The sequence below is a fragment of the Parasteatoda tepidariorum genome, chromosome 2 (genome assembly GCF_982258835.1).
Source record: "Parasteatoda tepidariorum strain Cologne lab strain chromosome 2, Ptep-v5.0, whole genome shotgun sequence".
Classification (NCBI taxonomy): Eukaryota; Metazoa; Arthropoda; class Arachnida; order Araneae; family Theridiidae; genus Parasteatoda; species Parasteatoda tepidariorum.
In genome coordinates, this window is record NC_141756.1 from 36,810,857 (window position 1) to 36,837,408 (window position 26,552).

Here is a 26,552-nt window from a genome sequence, read left to right on the forward strand (position 1 = left end):
TGCTGGTCATGAAATAACGATGATTTAAATAAAATTAAATACGATTAAGTTTTAATTCAACACTGATGGATTAATAATTTTGTTACCGGAGGTAAAAAGTAATAACGAATTTAATTAAGAAAACTTACCAGCCACGAAATCTCCAAAGCCTATGGTTGACAGTGTAATGAAGCAGTAATAAAAACTGTCAACAAATGACCATTTTTCAAGCCAAACGAAGAACCCAGCTGGAATAACCAGAAATACCAACATCCAGGGTATTAGAAACTTGGCTGCCGATAAGGATTGGGCTAGTCGTGGGCGCCTGTCTTTACGAGCTCTCTGTATCCCTTTAACTAGCCTCTGACTGTAATGACCTCCTATAGCCGCTAGTAAAATGCCTGTTAATGGTATTCCAACAGTAGCGTATAGTACACAAAAGAGGCGACCACCAGTAGTGGAAGGAGCTAGGTGACCATAGCCTGAGAAAGTAAAGAATTTTAGTTTCTGAAACAGATATTAGTTTACTATATACATTTAACACTGCACAGTGGGCCAGCTTCGAAGGTTTCGTGGCCAAAATTAGTATTTCGATAAAATTTGCTTCAAAATTTGGGGGGTTTTACTTAGGGGTTTTTATGTGCAGGTAAATTGAATTCGTAGTTAGAATTTTGAAATACACTAAAAATACCCAAGAAACAAACAAAATGGCGGCTGAAATATGGCGAGCAAAAATAAAAAAATAATGTAGTACGTTTTAATAATTAAACATAGCAATGAAAATATAATAATTTTCGTAATTTTATATTAAAAATGAAAAGCAAATTATATTTTCGAAGTAATATTACAAAATAACGCGAATTAATTACAAAATATCGCGAAAACATGAAAAAAAACACGATTTTTGTTCTTCGGTATATTTAGTTCACCTTTGCAATATGGGCAAAATGGGGCAGGTTTTTTCGAAAGAAGAAACATCAAAGAAGACAACAAAAAAAGTTCAGCTAATTACCACGTGGAACTTTTTGGAACTAAGTTTCGAAAGTTATTCAAACATTGTAAAATGTCAACTGATAAGATATAAACTATAAGTTTGTCAAGAGTATTAACTAATCCAACAAATTGAAAAATTGAACTATAATTTCAGACTAATTACTCTGATGAAAATGTGACAGTAAGGTGAAATTCCTTTATATATTTCTGAAATAAAAACTTAAAAGTTAAATTTAAAAATTTTTTTTCAACATATTTTTCATTACATTGTACTCTCGTCGGTCCAAAAAGTAAATTATAATGCTTGGAATGATTATGAATACTTAATTTGGGCTATATTAAAACTGCCTACACATATTTTAGTTGAAAATTTAATTTTTGACTTTTGACCAAAGATCATGGTCTTCTGGCCCACAGTGCACCGTTGGAAGAAGGTTTTAATGAAATTTCAAGAAATAAAAAAAAAGAACAAACATACTTAATATCGTTTGTTCTTTAACTTTATATGTTTATCTTTTAAATCTTGTGTCAACTAATTACAGCCTTTGACCAAAACGGACTCTCGAGTATCATCAATTAGGTATACGGTAGGTCTGACTCAGGGCTTAAGAGAATAGAAGGGCTAGTTCACTCCGCTCTTAGAGCTGAAGCTACGATTTCCCTCCTCATGACGTCACTGTGTCCACAGATCTCGGAGATCGCAAGCAAAGCTATGGTAACTTTGCATCTTTCTCTTTGTAAAAATAAGTTAGACTTTTTCTGGTTATTAGCTTTCAAACATTACGTAATTAACTAATTATTTCCGTTCATAAACATTGTTCAAAAAAACTTTCTTGGTTATTATATTAAAAAAAAACAATTTTAAACTTATAAAAATGTTTTACTAGTTGGCGAAAATGACACTATAAATACTTTATTTTAAAAAGTTCCGTTTTAACTTTAATTATTAAGAAAAATGAAAGCATATATCGACACTTTTTTTATCTACATATTCTTTTATAACGATAAGTTGAGTTAAATTTAGAATCCTTGATTTTAAAATATGTCGTTAATAGCAATTTGTTCATACTTAATCATTAGGAAACATCAACATTAAACGCTAATTACTGAAACAAAATAATAATTAAGTTTCTTAATGACATTAGAAATTTTACAATTGTTTATAGATATTAAAATTTACGATGATATAATTTATAGATATTTAAATTGAGAGAATATAATTTTTAAAAAAAATCATAAATATTTAGAATAACTACATTAAGAAATATGTTATGAAATTAGGAGAATTTCAACTATATACTATATATTTTAGTTATATTTTTTATTTACATTTTAATTTTCCTTGACTTTATTCATTTTTTAATTCTTTTCACCTGCCTTTCTTTTTGAAGTAACGAGGCGGTTTCTATTTAGATAATGAATTTTTATAAAAGCTCTTAACGACAGAATAAACGTATTGCTGTTTTATATTATCTGTGTCATTTCGGAATCCATTCTTTACAAAGTTGTTCATTTACTTTAGGGAAAACGCGGAAAATTATATTTTTTCCTTTTGTTTTTGTATCAGAATTTTTGCAAGTTGCAATCGCGCAAACTGGCATTTCGATAATAGTTTTAAATTCTTATAAATTCTCTGCAAAAACTGAGGAAAGTCATTATAGAAAATAACAAATGTCTTAGAATATCTCGCAAAAAGAAATGATCCAATATTAGTTAGAGCTAGTAAGGCCGAACGCTCCGTTCCTGAAGTAAAAGTGCGAGCTTTGCGCCAAAGTGACGTCACTAGAGAAAATCGGAGGATTGGCGCGGCGAGAGTTACTTCAAAGGAGTGAACCAGCCTTTCTATTCTCTTTAGCCCTGGGTCTGACTTGCCTACCAGCTTGCCCGCGCAAAAGTTCATTTATAATGAATTACCTTTCAAAATTTGCTAAATGAAACAACGTTGCGAATTTACAATACAAAGAAACAGCCAAAAATATGATAGACATAATAAAATGTAATTGTTATTAATGGTATCAAATTCATGACAATTTATAATATGTGAGTATAACTAAGCAATTTAGATATATCACTTGTGGGTTCCGAAGAAAAAAAATTTGAACGTGTAAAGCTGGCAAACTAGCTATCGCAGAGAAGTTCGGCGTAGTTTTGTACTTTTCCGGAAATAGGCAGATAATTAATTTAAAATGCTATATCGGAGAGGAAGGAGGAGATGGTGAGTAATAAAATTCTTTAAAATAGTGAAATATGAGAAACTAGTAAATTTTTAAAAACCATCTAATGATTAACAAAATATGAATTTTTCTTCCTATATGGCATCTTTGATGTCTAGGTCTTAGTTTTAGGAACTTAATAGTAAGAAGTCAATGTCATTATTAGATAACAAATTTCGGCAACCTTTGTTTAAAAGAAAAAGTTTTATTTTATTCAAGCTCAGTGAACAAAGAATTGATGATGATTAAAGAAGTTACGAAAAACATTTAGCTTATGAGGGATTTTTCTTACAATAAATTATACTAGCTCATTAAGGTGATCACTAATATCGCACCCCTGCTAGAACAGTGTCATAACTCTAAAATGCAGCATTGGAGAAAAATCAACTTAAGAAATTCTTTTGTCATTATTCTGAATTAGGCACAAAACTGATACAACTGCTCTCAACTGGATAAATTGCGAGTTAGAGATATAAAATTTTTTGAACTTGATGGGACACTTAATACATATTTTTTATTGACATAATCTCAAAATTGCTGTTTTTTTATTTGTGTCACTTTTCTTGCCTGTGTGCGATATGAAATAGCAGTATATTTTAACATCATTAATTGTTGATCTTAAATGAGAATCATCACGATGCGCATTGTTTCTGCTTTTGATAGTTTTATTGTTCAAGGTGATAGCAGCAAAGGCTATGGGACTGTAAGAGTAAGTGACTGGCATTATAAGCACTCACATATTCTGATGCATTTCGAAAAGCCTTCAAAATTTTTCAGCCTGGATCCCATAGAAAATCTGTGCGATACATTGGAGCAACGGGTCAAAAGCTGAAATCATATCTATTAATTAGGTGGATTTGCGTTCTCAAATTCTCAGGAAACGACTCAATTTGAACGCGACGCAACTGCTATACACCGTCGACTTCACCGTCATCGAATCTCAGTGGTTATCAAGTTCAGAGGAGAAGTTACATGGCATTAAATGAGACTTTTTAGATTTCTATGAGGGTAACTGTTTTTTGCCCCATAATGAATGTAAATATAAGCCAAATGCATGTAAATATAATTGTCTTGTAACTTTGTGATTCAAAACCACGTAATAACTTTAAAGAGCCTTTGCAACTTTTCTATGCCATTAGTGCCGTCCTCTTGAAAATCTGCAATATCATTGTTAGTGTCCACTTCTTCAATCGACACATTGTTAAGAAAGGAGCCCACAGAATTGAAAAGCTCAAATTCCGAGATTAATGTTACAAATTGATAGATAACATTCAGATATAAACAATAAAGGATAATTGAAATTGTTAAACAAAATTAATTATGTGTTTTTGGAAATATTTGATATTATTTGCAGTTCTTTTTAACCATCCCTTTCAATGTTAGGCAAATCCAGGGTTACACAAATTAAATTAAAATATAATTTACCGTAGTAGCCTGATGATTCAAAATTTTCTATTTCAGTCGAAATTCCGTTTTCTACAGGAATCGTTTTAGGCAGAATGCATTGATTTTTTTTCCATTAAAGATGCAAGGGAGATTTATAATAATAAAATATTATAACGTAAATTCAAGAAGAAACTTAGATGTTTTTTTAATTTTTGATTGATTGCCTGCATAAGAGAGTTTAGGAGCTCGAACCAGCTTATTATAAAGGATAAATTGTAACTTTTGTGAAAGTTAAATAAGTGGTAATAGATATTACAGTTTTAAATTAAACTTTTAATAAACATAATTCCTTACCGATTGTTGTAACTACTGTGATGGCAAAAAAGAATGAATTTTCAAAACTCCAGTTACTGTGCGTATCATTTCCTTCTTCATCAATGAGTGACTTTCGATGGGCCGCTGAGAGACGCAGCATCAGTCCTTCCATATCGGCCCGGGTGACGTTAGGGTCACCCAAGCGATTAAGTTTATCTGTCATGAAACAAGAAAAAAAACATTAGACTCAATATTAAAAAATATTCAGGTTCATGTTAAGAATACACACGAATTTAAATTGATTTAGAGAAACCACTGATATATATATATATATACCATATATATATATATATATATATATATATATATATATATATATATATATATATATATATATATATATATATATATATATATATATATATATATATATATATATATATATATATATATATATATATATATATATATATATATATATATATATATATATATATATATATATATATATATATATATATATATATATATATATATATATATATATATATGGGCAATTCCATATGTGACGGAATGACATTTTGACTTGCATGATGACAGTTAATTGAAGTTTCTATGCATCTAATTTCAAATAAACATGATTTTTTCTCATGCATATCATTATTATTGGTAAAAGGTGATTCATAAACTAAAAAAAAGGAATTTTGTATTTTTTTTATTTTTAATTTTATGAACTTTTTACTTGTGTGACGGAATGACATTTTGGCAACCAAGCTTTCGGCATGCCGCTTAGAACTGGTAGTTTCTGTGAATTTTGCAACTATTATTTTCCTGAACTATTTTTTACTTTTAGTATAATGTGTAAGCAATGTAAATTGTGAATTTGGAAAATTAACCTCAGGTTGGCTAGCAGTTATTAGCATCTATTTGCTGTGACGGAATGACCGTGACGGAATGACAAAAAGTTTAGTGGAAGAAAGTCTTCATTTAAAAAATGTTTTATTAAAATGTAAATGATAAACAGAATGTAACAGATAAACAGAATTAATATTTACGTAAGAATCAGTTAAAATTTCAACAATTTGAAAATTAGCTTGTTTTAGAAGAGGTTTTATATCTAACTTGCCAATGTCACATCTTATCTTCGTTCTCAGGAAATTTATGCATAAATCAATTTTTGTCTCATGTTCTTTAAATACTCTAACATATAAATCGTCTTTGTTTATCAAAGTAATTTGCGCTGCATATAAGTGTGCCTTCTTTTTTTTCGCAGTATGGGACAATGATTATAGAGCCGACCGCATACTCCTCAATTATATTTTCCATTTCCTATTCAAAACAGTGGCTTTACAAATCATACACTTGGTTTTGGTTAAAATTAGAAAGCATTCCAATTTTGATGATTCGCTTCTCAACTACATGAGCATCTAGTGCAGGTCTCTTGTTCCTGGCAATGCTAATGTAGCAAGTGTCTAGCTGAAGTCATTCTCTTTTGCCCTCTCTTAAATAGAATAGCTGGACAAAAACAAAACTTCAACGATTTGTTGCTTCGACTTTATGAAATCATAAAATTCTTTTACATATTATGTGCCGTTTTACAGCAGCCAACATCTTGTTTGGCCTTTTAGAACAGCATCGCAATTACATGGTATTTATAGGTGCATGTGCTGTGAGGTATTAATGAAATACACTTAACAAAAATAAGAATAAGAACGAAAATGAGATAAGACACACTTTACATCAATATATGCTTCTTTATGAAAAGCCTCTTTTAAGGCCATAAGTATATATTGCATCTGCACTCTTCGTTACTCTGTCAGAGTTTGTATTATGACTGAATCCTTCATACGTGGGGGCTTGTAACTAACATCATCTTGACAGTGAAATTTTTTTAACCAAATTAAACAGCTCATCAACATTACTTTTCTCACTTAGTTTCTTTTGAGTTCGAAGTTAAATACTTCTCACATAAAGACTGAATTAATTTTTTTACCTCTATTGGTGATTTTGGAAGTGGGTGTACAATTTTTTTTATGGTGAGTGTACAATTTTTTTTATGGCTTTACCAAGACTCTGCAGGAATTTGTATAGGGAATTTAAATTATTTGTATGTGAAGAGATTGGTAGAATTTGATTTTTTCTTTGTTTACACAATCTCTGCACAACAGGGTTTGCACTTCTGAGTTTTTTAAGTCCAACTTTGGTCGCGGAAGCTTTCTTCTCTGCCTTTCTTTCTCTGTTTTTTTTCTTCATCATATCATGGGGATCTTGGTCTTTTTCAACATTTTATCTGTCTTTCAACAGCTGTTTTAGCCATTAGATTAATTGAAAAAAAAATAATTCCCTAGTTTTTGACTAAGCTTTTCAAGGACTCGTTTTGTCATTCCATCGCCGAAGATGTGTCATTCCGTCACGCAAATTATTGGAAGTTAATAATCAAATGCATAGAATTTTACAATTTCTCATTGATTCTTATGCCACATCTGCTTTATATTCCAAAATATACACATTTTCATTCAAAAACGCAGTTGCTATTTAAAAAAATATACTAAAACATGTGACGGAATGACACAAAAAAAAGTTACTTTTATTTAATGTATTAAACTTAAAATGACTTAAAGGCTATGTTTTAAATGTTTAAATTTTGTACTATATGCATATTTTTATCAAAATATTGCAAAAGAAAGATACATTTCTTTTATTTTATAAGTATTTTTCAAGAAAACAATTTGAGCACAAATGTGAAGAATTCACTTGTCAGCCATGTGATTACTTTAGAATGCTGCCAGATTCAAAAAACTTAAAATTATCAAAAATTAAACAGTAATATGTAGACTTTGGCTATTTTTGAACATATTTTTAAAATTAAAATATGCAATTCATAAAAAAAAAATTTCACTTAAAAGTTGACAATTTCGTGGAATTGCCCATATATATATATATATATATATATATATATATATATATATATATATATATATATATATATATATATATATATGTATATATATATATATATATATATATATATATATATATATATATATATATATATATATATATATATATATATATATATATATATATATATATATACTAGAGGGCTCCGCCCCCTGCTCACTACCGTTCGCCAATCCCCGATAATTGCTACGCAATTACATTTTCGTTCGCTTCGCGAGCAAACTTAAAGTCCTTTTCCTGGAGAATAGCTGGCAATTTTTCTGCACCAAGATCACATATAGAATATGATAGGATTGTAAAATGTCAGAGGAACTTATTATCAACATTATAAACTTATATGAAGCAATTTCAGTACAAACAATATTATAAACTTATATAAAGCGAGGAAACAATATTATTTAACACATTACTGTAGGGCATGCCAGAGATTAATCTCCGTATCCAAAGCACGCGTGGTAGAGCCTAATTCAAATCATTGTTGATCTTATAGGATGCGGGCGCTACCTATATGGTGCTTCATCTCCCCCGCCAGTAAGTTAAATTTTAAACTAAAAACAATTAAAACCTGATTAAAAAAAACTTTGCAAAAATTACAAACAAATTAAAACATGTAATATTAATAAATTGATTCTAAGTAATATTTCAAAAGCAAATACCATTGCAAGTAATTGCTCAATAAACTTCAATACTGTCAACTGACAAAATATTTTAGTTTCAGTCAGAAGTATTCGTAAGTACACCAAGGTATTCGTTTTCATTTAAACGTCTTGACTTTTCAACGTTTTTTCGCAGCGCATTCCGCCGTCGCGTATTGATAGCACTACGATTATTTTCCAGTTAATTTTGTGCAGCTAAATCATGTTCAGTTCTATGCCGCTGTGGATATCGCCTAAGATATTCACGGCGATCCATTTTTTATAAAAGATATAAGTACTTTAAAGTAAACTCTGTTCAATATATTTTGATAATTTGGAATGTAAATAGTTTCTTGAGAGAGTGTTGATTCGTGCTTCCAATAACTCTACCCGATTTGTCAAAGCTATTAAAATACATTGGAATTCTAAAATAAATAACTGCGTTCTATCAAAACAAACATTTTATTATAAAACTTTAGAACAACTATCTTTTTACATTGCCACTCAAAATTATTAATAAACACTGGATAATATTGCGTTAACGACACTTTTATCTAATGACGTCATAAACAATCGTTTGTATAAAGAAGCGCCTCTGATAGTATAGGAGCCTTAGTTCATAATAATCATATATAATCGTTTGCATAAATAATCGTTCGGTCTTTTTATAGCTTTACGTAACAAGTGTGAGATTTTTTTCTTTCTTTTTTTGTTTTTGGAATGGCGATGTTATAATTTTGTTGTTGAGTTAATAAATCTTCCTTTTTATAAACGTAATAGTAGAGTTTTCTTAATTAATTGATTTGAAGTCCTCTGAGTTTTATTTGAGGTCAGTTTGTATTTCGTATTTTTTGACAGCATTATTAAAAATTATTACCTTTTCACATGCATGCGTTCTCAATTTTGATTGGCTGTTTTGTGCGTTGCTAACCAGAAGTCTTCTGTGATTGGCTATGTGTTATCATTCCACTCTCTTCTTATATATATATATACTAGCTGCACCCTGCGTGCGTTGCAAAGCTTTCAGTTTGAATTTAAATTTTGTATTTAAGTGTGTAAATGAGATTTGTGATTATGATTTGAATAGAAAATTTTATTTAATGGTGAAAAAACCAGTGATAGTCTCAACAGTTAATTCTCTAGGATATCGTTAGTGCATTTTCAAACAGACATGTATGGTGATGCACACCGACCATGAAACATATTTTGGATGATGATCTGAAATAATTCTGGATCAATGGCGTCATGAATATTTCTGCTGATATGAGCTGACCAATTTGTCCTGGTGTGAGTTTTTCAATAAGCCAAATCATGTGGCAATTCTCTTTTTCTGCCGTTCAATAGAATGCATCAAACACCGTGTCTCTCTAAAAGCATGACTTTTTGCAATAAATCCAAGTTTAGAGCTTAATATTTGTTTTAACTCACGTGTGATAATGCATCATGAAGATCCGATGATGTTTGCCTAAGTTACTAAAGCTCTTTAATTTTAGCTCAAGCAAGATTGCATGTGAATGTAATAAATAACTCTAGCTGTCCATATGCGCACCGATACTTGTAGCAGCACCGAATGAAGTCATTTGGAAACACGAATGTACTGACCTATATTCGCCAAGAAAAGTTTCTATTGATTTGCTTGACCCGATAACAACGTTGATAATGGCTCGGCTGGCGACGTTAAATCTGGTAGTTACACTTTGCCTCCAGAACAGCAAATCCCAGCTGTAATTGATCCATTTTTCCGATGATGACGCTTGGGTGAAAGACTATAGTTGGTTGTCGGATCATAGTGAAATGCACTGAGATTCAAATCAGAGTATTGGCAGCGTCTGAATAGTGAAGTGCGTTCTTGATTGATTTTTATTCTTTCATCCCGTTGCTCTGATGTTTCCGACGAACGGGCTTGATAAGTGCGTAGTTGATTTGTTAACAGTCTTCTTTCCCGTTGCTCTGATGTTTCCAAGGAACAGGCTTGAGTAGTGCGTAGTTGATTTGTTAACAGTCTTCTTTCCTATTTCTCAGACGTTTCTAAGGAACGGGCTAAAACATTGTGTTCTCGATTAGTTTCAAGTCTTTCTTCCCGTTGCTCCGATTTTTCTGAAACACGGTTTAGTTCTTTTCTTGCGTGCTTGAGATGTTGATCGACTAAGAGCGATTCGTTTAGGCGGCATATTTTTGCAAATATTCTCTTTCAAACAAAAAGAAATGTAGAAGTTGACAGTGGTCGCAAATTTGCTAATTCGAAAATTCACGTATTTATTTTAAGTAATAAAAAAGCAATAAAAATGAAACAAATTAAATAAGAAATATAATAATGATAAAATTTAAAACAAAAATCTATTTTTGGTAAAAATATACTTGTGGGTGCCCCTTGACGAAATTGGTAACTTATGTTTATCACCATTCCTGTTTGCGCGGAACACCGCGGTAACAGGAATGGCTGCCAAAACATAATGATATTTTAATAATACATTGGAAAATTTCAGCAAGACATCGGCCAAAACTTTATAAAATTGCAATGGACCCAATGTAAGCAAAATTAATAAACCCAATAAAATGCATTTTGAATCGAAATAAAAATTAATGGAGTAAGCACAGAAAGAAAAGGAAAAAAAAAACATCTCACTTATTCATTAAGCTTGAATTTCCTCAGTTTTAGGTGCACAGAATTCTCTAATAGCAGTTAGATACTGTCTAAATTTATCATGAATAGAATCTGTGTTCCTCCATCGCCACATAAATTCGGCGAAATACGAATTGAAAATGGCGTCTGTGGTATCGGAATGGCGGTGACATTTTTTTCTGAAGTCCTTTTTTTATGACTGCCCACATACCTTCGATCCTATTGATCAGAAGCAAAAGTAACCTAACCAGCCGGTATCCAACATAGAACTAACGGACTTCTGAAATTACATATACCGTTGAACATTTAAAAATAACGCTGAAATTTAAACGAATCAGAATCACGATTGGGATTCAACATCGGCCAGCTTGGAGATCAACCGCTATCACAACTTGGTGAGAATCAAGGAGCACCCTCAAATATAGTCTTCTCCTATTTTTTAAATGAAGTAATTAAAATGAATGTGAATTCGCAAACTTTGTAATAATAAACAATCTAATAGTTTTCAAATGACAACTGTCAGCAATGAAAAATTGCATACTAAATTGAGCTAAAATTGCATACTAAATATAAATAATTATTAAAAGCGTGCAAGATGAATAAAATTTGCTTTTGCCTTGATTGTTATTAAACAGTTTTCACAATACTAAATCCGAGATACGACCAATAATTCGCGATCGCAACGCTCGAGTACGCCGTCTAGCGGGAGCCTGTAAATATCGGACATTAATTTATCACGTTTTCATTTAGTTCCATCAAAGTCATTGACTGAATCAGACGCCATTTTTTAGCAGCAAATAAGAAACAAAATTTCCCTAAGGAAAAGGCCGAAGAACTTGAAAAAAATCTCCAGAATATTAGTAAATCTTTCAGGAACAGAACACGCCAAACATTTGAAGAAAAATTCGTCAATAATTTTTAATTTCTATTATCAACAAACTTGCAACTGATGACTTCCGATTTCGGATACTGTTACAGATGTGTGTATTAAGGTAAAATGCATTTCTTCTGTCTTCAATTCATTACGAATTAAAGTGAAGTCAACATTGCTTTCGTCATTCCAGTGAATAAATATGAATTCAGAACATACAGAATTGTAATAGTTATAGCATATTCTTCTTCGTTATAGAATAGTATATATTTCTGTATCCATATAATTCGGAAAACAACAATAAAAAATTATCCAAGTTACTTGAAATAGTGCCATTTGTGCTGATTCTTAATTAATTTAAATCGTTTTCTTGGTAAGTTTTTTTTAATTTTGAAAGAATAAGTTCAACTAGAATTCAGCTATTCTGTTTTTAGCTACATATTCAAATTCATATCAATTATAAAATTTTGCTGTGTAGTATGTTATCTAAAAGTAATGAAGGTATAAACTATGTATCTATTATTTGAGAATAAAGTTTTCAAACAAGGAACTTATCATTTTGGAATTCTCCGGGAATCATAAATCAGGTAAGTGCAATGATTTTTACAATAAAAAATTTGCTTGTAAATAATTTTTTTTCATTTGATGATGGTTCTCTACAGAATGGTTTTTTACGTCTGATTAAGAACTATAAGAATAATAAAAAAAGAAACAATATGAAAGTTTTTATTTCAATGTTAATAATTCTTAAAATCGTTTTTTTTATCCTAAGAATTCTTTATTTTCCGTTTTTTAGTTTATAATTTTTTGATAAAAATTGTTCTCAAAATACTTTTGAAAAATTAAATGGTATAACATTATGTGTTTATGTATACTTCTTGTATATTCCAATGTTTGAAATAATATGATTCAGAAAAGTATGGAATAAAAATTCGGTACTTACGACGTATTAACGCCACCGCCGCTACAGATTTGGCGGTTTTTAAGTGCCGCCAATCTACACTTTAAATTTTTGCGACAGTTCATAAAATAAAACACTTTATTTGAAATCAAAATAGTTAATTGGATTTCGGTGGAAAATGAGCCGATATAGAGTTTAGCATAGATTCAAAACAATCATATCGCCATATGAACTCTGATGAATAAGATTCCAAATGAAATAACATTTCCAAAACGTACGTTTGCCAAGATAAAGTTTTATGTTGTGGGAATTGGTACATTTTCGTTTTTTCGGTAAAATATTTCCCTCCTGAAAAAATAAAATTGCATCTTGTTTTGTTTTTGGGAAATCCCAAAGACGAATATTCGTAGCACTAAAAATGGCGACAAAAAAGAATTGTTCATTTGTTTTTGTTTCGTCAGCATTCTTTATTTTACGTTTCTTAGTTTCTAAATAATGATTTTTATTGAAACTTGAAATTTTTTGATAAAAATTGTTGTCAAAATGTTTACAAAATTAAATTTCATAAAATTATGAGGCTTATGTATACTTTTTGTTCATTTTAATTTTTGAACTAATATGATTCTTAAAACTATAGAATGTAAAGTTTAAATGGGCCTTTCATGTTATATCATTAAATTTAGTAATACTATTTCTCGGGCATTAGGTTTTAACTCTTATAAGAATATACATATTTTTTTCTGTTAATGTACAAATATTTTTCCGATGTGTTTTGGATATTCCTTCTCTAATAAAAAGAGATACCATTTTGTTTTCGGTTGTACAAGAAAGAAGATCAAGCATTTTTCTTTTTTAAATTTAATAAGCCACATTAAAGAAGGAACGTTGCAATGCTACACGCTACATTAACGACGTCTCCAGAGTAACTGAATGACGGTTCATATGGAAATCGCAGGTAAGCGTCTCATACAACAACGCCCCCTATAGTTCGTTGCGATCGCGAATTACGAAACTTATTCTCGTTGATTTTACGTGCTTGTGCTCACCTGAAATAAAGAACCGAATTATGATTAAATATTAAAGTATATGTAATTTACTTTTCTAAAAGAATAGAGCTATAAGATAGAAAATACCACTGTTGTTATCTTCATGATATTTGAAAACTGATTCGTGTACAGCAAAATTTAAAACAATGGCTAACTTTTAACCAATCAGAAAATTCCATTCCGATTTTCGCTGATACCGCTGGAACGGTTTGTGGCAGAATGTTCTATTGTGAATCTAAACCATTCTCGAATCCTTCTGAAGGTACACAGAAAATTTCATTTAAATCAGTCCAGCCGTTTAGGAGGAGTTCAGTGACATACACACGAACAGACGAAATATATATATATATATATATATATATATATATATATATATATATATATATATATATATATATATATATATATATATATATATATATATATATATATATATATATATATATATATATATATATATATATATATATATATATATATATATATATATATATATACATGTCATGGATTGTTTTAGATATTTCGACATGAATGAACGTTTGAAAGTTTTTGAATGAATAAAGAGGAAAACACTGCGTTAGTTTATTATTTTTAATTAAATTCACTGTAAAAAAATCGCTGTTGTTTTTACTTCAACTTTTGATATACTTTTTACAACATCAGTATTGCATCGATGAATGAAAGCACTTTTTGCTGGGAAATTGGTTGTTTTTTGTCACGTGAGCCAGGTAACCAATCAAAACGATCTCTGCCAACTAAAATCTTTTGACTCCATTTTCGGTTGGTTTTAATGCATTTTACGTAAACTTAACAAAATGAACAACTATCAATTTTAATAGTGCAATACGAAGAACATACTTCAGAAAACCAGATTTATTAATCGCTGATCTTGTTGATTGTTAAGTGAGGTTTTACTTTTTAATCGATTATCTTTTAATATTAATTATGTAGAATGTAGTGCTTGTATATTCGATGAGTTAATTAAAATTTTTAATTCTTTGAATATTTAAATTTATTTGCAGTAATCACATGATATGAATACATTGTATAGTAATGCTTCTAATGTTTCTAGGATCATCTATTTAAATACCACTTTTAATGAAATGAACAGAATTAAAAGAATATGTAGTAATATTTATTTATCCAAAAAACAAATCGATAAACTCTTTCAAAATTTGATAAAAAACAATGAATACCCAACTAAAATAATAAAATTTTATGCAAAATCATTGAATTAATCGTATATTTTTGTGGATATATTTACTAAAAATTTTTTTGTTTGTTAATTTTTATAATTTTCCCATGTGCAAATCCATTTTAGGTAAATCCATTGCCAAAATTTATTTACTAAATAATTTCCTTGTCAATTTGTATAATCTTTCCATGTGCAAATCCATTTCGGGCAAATCCGTGGTTAGAATTATTTTCTAAAAATTCCTTTACTAAATAATTTCCTTTGTTAATCTATAGATACAGTTTTTCCATTCTGCCATTTCGGGCAAATCCGTGGGTAAAATTGTTTGCTGAAAATTTCTTTATTAATTTATACAATTTTTCCATGTGAAAATCCATTTCGGGCAAATCCGTGGCTAAAATTATCTACTAAAATTTTTTTTTCTTTGTTAATTTTTCCATGTGCACATCCATTTCGGGCAAATCCGTGTTAAAATTATCTATTAAAATTGTTTTCTTCGATAATTTAAATAATTTTTCTATGTGCTAATCCATATCGTGAAAACCGCGGCTAAAATTATTTGCAAAACAGGCAATTTATGTTTCTCTTTTCTATCTTATATTTTTTCTTAAATAAACATCCATCTTCTAAAACTATTTATGATCAATTTTTAAAATTGTCCAGTATAATATTACCTTGCGCACATCCATTTCGGGCCCATCCTTGGTAACTAACAAATCAAAACTCAGATTAACAAATCACTTCAGCAGTGCAGTAAGAACGACAATTTAAAACCCTCTTGTTACACTCAATTTGCGTTTTTGTTTTCATCTTCTGTTTTCATATTTTGTAATCTGGTAATCTTTCTGCGAAAACATTTTTAAATCATTCTTGAAAAATTTTCTGTCCATGTAAGTTGATCTGATTTTGCTACTCGCTTTATAGTCCCTTTTCAATGTTTTTTTCTTTTTCTTTTATTTTATTTTCTGTTTTTACATGTTATTTTTACTTATTTTTACTTTTTGTGATCTATTTTATTTGTTGTTATTTTTATAAAAAAAAATTTTTGAGTGCTCCTCACACTATTGTATTAATATATTTTGATTTGGCTTTATTGATACAATATCAGAAAGCACTCTGTGTTGCGGATATAATCGTGTGGGCTGAAGAAAAGATTATATCTTTTTTTTTCGGTTTTTTAAATAAATTTTCATCCTTTATATATATATATATATATATATATATATATATATATATATATATATATATATATATATATATATATATATATATATATATATATATATATATATATATATATATATATATATATATATATATATATATATATATATATATATATATATATATATATATATATATATATATAAACAGTTGTTTGTTATTTTTTCACTTATTATTCCCCCCCCCCCCTTTTTTTTCCCATCTGTCTATTATTTTTATTCTTCACTTATTCTTCATTTTGAACTTACTTATATATATATATATATATATATATATATATATATATATATATATATATATATATATATATATATATATATATATATATATATATATATATATATATATATATATATATATATATATATATATATATATATATATATATATATATATATATATATATATATGTAATACAAAAAGTAAATACTTTTGTATTAAAAAAAGCATTAAAACTTCATTCGTTTTCAGAAAATATCTTTGGTAAAAGGGTAGAAATTCTATTTTGGGACTTCAAGGCTAAAAACATGCCAATGAATAATAATTAGATTTATACTTCAAAAGAGAAGTTATTTTAAGATCTTTCACTTCCATATAAGGAAAGATTAAACGATTTGCTATGAGTAATAAATATATTGATAAGGCGCAAGAATACAGAAAAAGGCAATAATGACTGGCCTCTTCACAACTTTTAATCATCCTATAAAATGTAGGAGCAATGTTTTTGCGTGGGCTTTTTGTTGTTTATCATGCTTAAATAAAATCCGTCTGCTTAGACGGGACATGGGTCTCCCCCCATCTCCAGCGGGAGGGGGCTAAGATGTATGCTTTCACCATCGCTACTAAATAAAAAAGATAATGCACAACATGGATTCGTTAATCATGCTGCTTTGACTACTAATTAACTAAAAAATAACGGTGTGGATCCACCGTTATTACATATATATATATATGATTTATATATATATATATATATATATATATATATATATATATATATATATATATATATATATATATATATATATATATATATATATATATATATATATATATATATATATATATATATATATATATATATATATATATATATATATAAGTTCAAAATGAAGAATAAAACAAAGAAAACATTTTTAAATCATTCTTGAAAAATAACCGTCCGTGTAAGTTGTTATGATTTTGCTACTCGCTTTATAGTCCCCCCTTTTTAATGTTTTTTCTTTTTATTTTATTTTATTATCTGTTTTTACATGTTATATTTACTTTTTATGATCTATTTTTATGTAGTTATTTTATAAAAATTTTTTTTTTTTTTTTGAGTGCTCCTCACACTATTGTATTAATATATTTTGCTTTGGCTTTATTGATACAATATCAGAAAGCACTCTGTTTTGCGGATATAATCGTGTGGGCTGAAGAAAAGATTATATCTTTTTTTTCCGGCTTTTTTTTCTCCGGTTTTTTAATTAACATTTCACTTTTTTTTTTTTTTTTTTTTCATATGTCTATTATTTTTCTTTGTTTTATTCTTCATTTTGAACTTATCTAATGAGTGCTGTTTACTTGCAGCTTAAGCGCAATAAATGATACTTATTGTTTTTCTTAACTTTCTTAGTGTTATCTTGTATTTATATATATATATATATATATATATATATATATATATATATATATATATATATATATATATATATATATATATATATATATATATATATATATATATATATATATATATATATATATATATATAATTAAGCTTATGAGTGTTTATAACAATCGTATATTAAATATTCTCAGTTTCTTCTGATAATTGATGTTTTCAGGTTCTCTTTTCTCCGTAGTGATTAGTTAGAGTTTGATAGATATTTTGTTTTTCTCCAACTTAAGTAATACTTATGTGTATAGTGCGCAAAACGTTTCATCCAATGATCGTATCTTCATGTATTAGCTCTCTTGATGGTTCGAGAAGGTGACTTCAAATATGATAATTAGCTCGAGCAGATCATATTTTAATTTACGAAAATCATACACAAAAGTGTACTTTCTCTGAATAAACATACCATTTTTTCCGACTGTTTTGGAATTCTGACTCTCAAAAAAGGGGTAGCCGAAATCTGGTAAATATGGTCCCATTAATTTGGTCAAAAAAGCGGTGCAAAATTTGGACCTCTTATTGGTAATCTTACTTTTTACGTATTTCACTATGTCTCGAGAGTTTTTTTATACGAATGGAAAAATTTTCGCACACAGTTATGAAATTCATTTATGCAAAGTTAATTCACGCAAAAAATAATTTTTGATAATTATTTTTTATCTTTTATTAATTTATTTAACAATAGTCGGAAAATTTTTGAATTGTAAGGTAAAAATTTTTTTACATCGTTTTAACGAATTTAATTTTACATGTCAAAATACAAAATTAGAACGACATCGTCGAACGATTGGTTTTTGAGAAATCAAATTTTTAAGAAGTGCATTTTTAAGGCATTTTCAGGGATCTATTAGGTCATTAAATAACGGGACTTTAGTGCAAAGTAATTTAATGATATAAAAAAGAGTTTAAACTTTTATTAAGGATCGCACACAAGATACTCCGAAGATTCAACTGATAGATAAAAAGTTACATTTTTAAAAGACACTCAATACTACCTGATTTTTTCAGGAATTTAATATGATGATGCACTCGTAAGCACATTAGTAAGTGGTGCGATTTGAGAATGATAAGTTGATAAGTGTAAATGTTAGTTGGTAACATTTTAAGATATGGAAAAACTTGAACAGATTAAAGAAGATTGTAATAGGCACATAAGATAAGTAATTAATGTGAATGGGTATTGCTGTTTCTATTCAAAATTTGTTGTTGAATCAATTTTTTTTAATAAAAAACATAAAAATCTTTGCTGATTCCAGATGGCTCATGTTTGTAAATTGATTATTTCGATTGCATTTGGAAACTGAAATTCTCATTAAAATTCTTAAAATTATCAAGGAGTGCGTCAAAGTTTATACAGTAGTTTCGTTTAGCATTATGTCATAAGTATCATAAATTTATAAATCAAAGCATCGATTAAAGCTAATTTTCTATTCACACTTTAATGTATCATGGTATTCGAAAAGTAATAGATCCAATCATTCAAAGAACAAACGGATACATTACTGCTGTGAAAATTCTAATCACGTTACATAATGACAAAAAATGTGTAAGAAAGCTTGATAAGAGTTTACTTACAAGAAATAACTTAAAGTATAGATGCATAGGGAATTTGAGAGCTTTAAATATCAACTTTGATATGACGGATTTCTTTTATGTAAAAAAGCAACAAAAACAAATCTAAGCAATAAAATCAAATCTGATTAAAAGGTTAACATAAAACACATTAATGCGATTCTTCAAACATGATACGTTTTGCATTATGTAGAATACATTATATGATATACTTTGCAATAAAACATAACTCTTGAACCTAGAAGACGGTTGAAGGGTTAGAACTATTATGGTGGAGTTACCAATTAGACGCTTTCCAACAGGGAGAAATTTTTTGATAAAATTACCATCGTACACGGTAATGACATTTCTAGTAAAAAACAAACAAATAGTTCTGGTAATAAAACCAAAATGTAATATACTTAAACCATTCATTTGGTGGTTTTTCCGTTCTTAGGGTAACGCTTACCGAAAATTCTGGTTATCAAAATTATAGCTCTTATTATCACACATTTAGTAAAAAATACGTAACTGAAATATGAAAATTTAACCGAATAAATGATTTTCATTCGAGGCATTAAGATATGATCATAAAAGTACCAGATATACCAAATTTTATGATACATTATAAAACTATATTTTTTGTTAACTTTACCAAAATCATTGCCAAAGTGTTTCGGTAAAAATTACCGAGCTTTTTGGTGTTTCCGACAATGAAGCACGACGATAAATTGTAATATATTGTGGTAGTTTAGACTATACTTCTTTTTTCTCAGTGTGGTTTTTACATACCTTAAACGCAAGTACGGATACGTTTTACTCTCAGCATTCCACAAAAGTGAATAATTCACGACATTTTTCATTTGTTTCTCAATTTAAGTTGAACATTTACTTGCTGTACATTTGATATATTCATCCGGCGTTCATCTCTAAAATAGTAAGATTTTTCTCTATATTTTTAACACGTAATTTTTCATTTTATTAGTGTGTAGTTTGATCAGTTTATCCGGTTGTGTTCAAAAATGTACTCAGGGACACTAATCTCAGGGGTTAATTTCGTTGAAAGTGTGTAAAACTCTTTTAAGCAACTCAGGGTCAAAGAACATATCAAGCAACCACCTAAAAACGAGCTTCTTTCGAAAAAAGCTTTTTTAACCGGAAATTAGCTGTTATCTAGACACGCAGAACGAAACGTACTGTGACGTGCTTCTATTTTTAGACAATTTCACGTCGAATCATTGAGGAGATCTTCGTAAAAAAAAAAGAAATCTAAATAATTGCGAATTACACGTTGTGAAGCGTGTGTTAATGTTTTTCTTTTTGAGAGCGTCCCTCATCTTCAGCAGACATCTTAAAAGAGACAGACGGCTATAACGCTTGCACGTGAGGTTGCGGTAGTTTGTGGAAAGATATGATGTATTGATGTTTATTTAGCGGTTTTCTACCGCTCTGCCTCCGTATTTATGGATTCCAAAGGGAGTCCGGGAAAGCCTGAAAAATAGAACTTTGACAATTTTGAACTTGAACTTCTTTTTTTTTCCAGTCATGCATTTCTTGTATAATTAAATAATGTTAATATCTCAAATTTATAAAGAGTTAATATGGTTGAGCTTATATCTTATGTTATGTCTTGTGTCTTATGTTTGGTATAGTTAAACTTAGTAGAGTTTTACGTGTGCTAACGCTTATTAATAAATTTTCTTTAATGCATTTTATAACCGTTGTTGAACAGCCGACCTAATTTTGGAACACGACTACCAATGTTTAACTCTGTAGCCTTGTAATTTTGAACTCAATCCAGAAGACAAGGGAACTCCTGGATCAAGTATTAAGAGAAATTTTCCTTAGTGATGGACTTTTTGATGGAACTAACTCGCTTTTGCACTACACGGAGAAAAAAAACCACGAAAACCTCCCTCGGTTAGCCTGACGGCAAGGGGACTCTAACCTATGATCCGTCTACCACTGAGGATATTTTAAGTCAGCACTGTGGTCTGTGAGAGCCGGTGCGGAATTCGTATCCACCAGCCATTGTTGGGATTCGAACCTAGTTCACCTCAATGGAAGGCGAACGCTTTATCACCTCTATCACTCTACCACGGCTCTCTTTAATGCATTGTTAAAACTTTTTCTTCGTCTTCCTTCTTGTTTATTTTAATAAACAATAAACTAGCTTAAGCTGTGTTGGCTCAGGAGATGCGTTCGCCTCCTAATCATTTGAACTCAGGTTCAAATCCCAGAGCTGACTGTGATTCGAATGATGATTGCCGGGATACAAATTCTGTTCCTTGATTACACTGACCACAAAGCTTATGCAAAATATCCTCAGTGGTAGACGAATCATGGGTTAGAATTCCCTTGCCGCCGGGCTTAACGTGGGAATAACGCATAACCATTTCCATTCCATGTAACGTATATGCAGGTTAGTTTCATCAAAAAGTCCTCAACGAAGGCTAGTTTAACAAAAAAATCTTGATCCAGGATTTCAATTGTCTTCAAGGTTGGGTTCAAATTTACGAGGCTAAGGGTTTGGATATTGATAGTCAACTCAGAATTGGATCGGCTGTTCAACTCTGGTTATAAAATAAAAAATAAACAAGCATTTCTCTATTTAAAGAAATGGTGCAAAGAGAGGAAAATTATATGCAAACTCGCAGGGCAAAATTGTGACAAGTTTATTTTATGCCCCATCCCCAACAAAATATTTATTGCAAATAGAAACTTGGAATTTTTAATATTTTCCCAGATAAAAAGATATTTTATGAAATCATAAAAATGATTAAAATAAACTTGACATTGAAGCTGAAATGAAAAAAAAAATTGAAAAATAAATCAAAATTTTTTATTACTGTTGCGGAGGGAAGAACTAGGTGATTAAGCCATCATAATTCCAAAATTCGGAACACTTACTTGAGCAACAAAGAATTGGACTCTAACCAATCGATCCATGCGAAGAATTAAGACAATAGAAAGAAGTATGTAAAGACGTGTACTCGGTAAAGCTAAAAATAAAGACGAAGGAGAGACAGGTATGATAGTAAATAAAGATTTTCGATATCCCCACGAGAATTAAACGTTTAAAATAACCCTTTGGACTATTCCAAAGAATTGGCAATTACTGTACTTGCCTTGAACTGCAGTAATTGCAATCTTAAACGATTAGAAAAACCACCTGAAGAAAGGTCAAGTGAAATAAGAGCAGAAGGCTTGAATTGGAGAGCAAGAGCAACAGATCAAAAATTTCGAGAAAAGCTGGCACTCGAGCAAGAAAAAATCTGGTAAAATTACCGTACTCTATGGTACTGTCCTATCATTATCAGGAATGTTTCCCAGATTGTCGTTAATAGCTTATTGTGCAGCACTAGTGCGAAGTGAATTAACTACAACTACAACAACAATGACAGCTATGGTAATGACATCTCTGGGAAAAAACAACATAATTTTGGTAATAAAACCCAAAATGTGCTATATTAAAACTATTCATTTGATAATTCATCTTGGCGTAACAGTTAACAGAAAATTCTGGTTTTCAAAATTATAGTTCTTATTATCACATATTTAGTAAAAATTAGACAACTGAAAAGTGAATTTAACTGATTAAACATTTTTTATACCACATCTTTTATATTTTTTATATCTAAGGTATCATGAAAAATTACCAAACTTAACCACATTTACAAAATTTCATCACAGAAAATTTTATCCCGCCAATTTTATTTTTAATTTAACCAAAATCATTTCTGAAGCACGTCGGTAAAAATTAGCGAGTTTTTTGATGTTTCCATAGAACTAGAAAAATGGTAAATTTTACTACATTCAGGCTGTTTGGACCATACTTTTTTTCAATGCAGTATTAATGTTATTTAAATAAGAATCCTGCCCATAATCTCGTTACTTAAATTGAGCTATTTCTGCATATGTTACCGCCAAAAGCAAAATTTTGCTTTCTAATAATTGGCTGGTTATTATATAGTTTTACTCAGTGGATTAATAACGAGTGGACTATAATCATCACATAGAAAGCAGTGGATTGGTAATGGTTTAACGGAGGAAATTGATTTCTAGGTTTGGGGAAAAATGGTTGTGTTAATTCGTAAGAAAACACGAAACAGTTTAGTGTTTAGAAATTCAGTACATTTGGTTAATTCCAAAAATTTTAAAAATTGAACAGAAAAAATTTCATTACTTATTTCACCTGTAAGTCAAAATGAATTGTTCCAATCGAAATATTGAAGAGTTAAATGTGCAGTTAAATAAATTATTGTTATGTATAATGTTGTATAAATGACTGCAAGAAATATATTGTGTTTCGTTCTCTAAATTATACGACACTAAAAGCCAATAAAACACATTCATTAGATCTAATTTTAAATAGAAAAACGCCTTAAATTGTTCTTTTCTCATGCATAGATACATTCTAAACTGTAAGTCACCTTCAAATTCAGTTCTAAGTTCTTCAATTTCTCTTCTTAGTTTTTCTTCTAACGGACTTTCAAGAAGCATGAACACAAGTCCTCCCAATAAAACGTAACCAATAAACACTATTAAAAGACCAAATAATTCTTTCTTGCTGACGATGATTCCCTGAAATTATATAAACAAATATTCGTTTACATGGGATTTCCAACATTATGTATACATATATTAAAAGATTTATTGTGAACACTTAAAGCGGAGAAGCAAACCGATACATTCAGCAGTGGCTATGGTTTTATAAATTGTTTCCGAAAACTCACGAAAGATTTGATTTTAATGTTATTTGTACAATAAAATGTTCCCATTAAAAGAATAAGACAGTGGAATAGCTAATTATAAAGAGATATTCAAAACTGAGAGGTACTTGAAAGAGTAACGTGTTTTTATTTTCGAGACATGTTTGGAGTTCCTTGGCTTTTAAATTTCTTGTTCTGATGATCAGAAATGATTACCCAAATAATGCGATCTAACAACGCAAGAGCTCTTCTTTTAACTTTTTCAGAATATAAGGTTCATGCCAATAGTAATCATACAAAATCAGTCCAGATTTATGATCATTATCTCGATATCGTATTCTTTTCATAACCCTAATTGAACAAAAAGCTTTTATTTTTTTTTATCAAAATAACTTTCCACAACATTTTCTGAATACCCTTTATCATAAAACATCAGCAACATACAAACATATACCATAAAAATGCTCGTACTTGCGTGCGTTATGTTCAGTTTAATTTTCATAAATATTGACTGATTTATACTTTTATATTCATCATTGTATTCATGCACATTAAAATCCCCCCCCCCCCAAAAGCTCAAGCTGACATTACTCAAAGTGTATTGCAATGACACGTAGAAGGACAAAATAAGCTTCCTCAAGCGTTTAAAGAGTGGAGTGTGAAAGGTCAATAATATCACATTCATCAATATTTTATTTTTTATAAATGTAAATTGTGCGTCGCTAGGACAACGTAACTTTATTTACAATTATGATGTTCGATGTGTTTCGACGTTGAATATATGTTAAATGTATATGTTTTTCCACGCTGATGATGTATTTTATATCTGAAATTAATTATGCTTATAACTATGCATTTAACTAATAGATTGCTGTAAATATTAAATGTTACTGTCGTTAATTAGCTTTGCATTTATTCAACCAAAATCACATACTGTAGGAAGTCTGAGTGCCTTTACTTACAAATGTTTTCTCAAAACAGTCTTTTCGTACTGACGGGTTCAAATTACATGAACGACATGCATTTCAACTTAATATCTTTTGTTGATTGCAGATCTAGCCCAATGACGTTCATGCAAAATCTAAAGTTGCGCAGATGGCAATTTCTTTTTTCACTCCACAACAACTTTACTAAAGTCAACCTCATTGCGAATTTTCTGTGATGTATATTCTGCTAAACAGACAAAACGAAACTTTTTAACTTGTTTCTTATAGAATCCATACTTATCTTAATTAGTGGCAAGGATAATGTTGTAGGCTAAGAGCTAAAATTTACTAGAGTATTTTTAATTATTTGAACTACTTTTTAAATTCAAAGCATATTAAATGCTTTTTTTTGTAAAATAATTAGTTTTTAAAGGATGTGATAGCTAAATTTGACATTTTTATTAAGCTATTTCTGCTATAGTATACCAAAAAATTAGGTTTTGATTAGCAGTGTAATAAGAATTGGGTAATAATCGGTAATAATTGGGTTAAGATTAAAATTAGGGAATTGTTAATCGAAGTAGTTGGAGAGTTATCATATTTTTATGTCCTCGTCGTAAAAGGAATTTAACATAGAAAAAAAATCAGCAATAAAAACTGTTTTCAATAATCAATTATATACAATGGTGAATTTCTTATAAATATCAAGATCATAAATATCATAAATCTTTGCTTTCAGTGACCAAATATCTGTTTTTTCAAAAGTACAAACATTCTTTAAAATTATTTATATGAATAACAAGAAAATTAATAAAATAATAAAAACGATTTCGAACTATTGCATCAAACATTATTATGTATTTTTTGTATATTTGCCGCTTTAAGAAATAACTTAACACAAAAGCTATTAATAACGCATTGTTTTGTAAGAGGATGAAATAATAGAAATGTTTCAAAATAGATGGTAGCTTTTACGATATTTAAAGTTTTCTAAGAATTAGACAAAACAAGTACTGTTTACAGGCAGAAGAAAGATTTATGATTCTTCACTGTTTATTATATTAAACAAACAGTTGGAGAGTAATAAATGTTTAACATTTGTCTCTCTCTCTCTTTTTTTAATAAAAACAGACCAAACAAATGAAGTTTATGTTAATAGATGTTAAAAAAATGAATACAACACTATCTGTTTCTTTTATTAGACGTAACATATTTTTAAATCGTTTTAATTTATAAAATTTGTCCTAACTTTTGCTTAGAGTAACATAATTTCATAATTGATATTCCAATCATAAATTTTGCTGAATATAAACTTTTATGGTTGTAACTAAATAACTAAGAGAATTTACGATGGGAAAATT

General features: G+C 29.3%; 1 protein-coding gene across 2 annotated transcripts in view; it reads right to left on the reverse strand.

The window, feature by feature from the left end:
- LOC107436952 (potassium channel, subfamily K, member 16) overlaps positions 1 to 26,552 on the reverse strand; it is an 87,481-nt gene that overhangs the window by 11,812 nt on the left and 49,117 nt on the right. For both annotated transcript variants that reach the window (XR_015431348.1, XM_016048791.4), the window contains exons 2-4: positions 23,987 to 24,137; positions 4,926 to 5,102; positions 129 to 461 (exon numbers count right to left, since the gene is read on the reverse strand). Coding sequence is in view for 1 of the 2 variants with exons in the window: in XM_016048791.4 (XP_015904277.2) it covers positions 129 to 461; positions 4,926 to 5,102; positions 23,987 to 24,137 (661 nt within the window). In the remaining variant the exon portion in view is untranslated. The remainder of the gene's footprint in view (positions 1 to 128; positions 462 to 4,925; positions 5,103 to 23,986; positions 24,138 to 26,552) is intronic.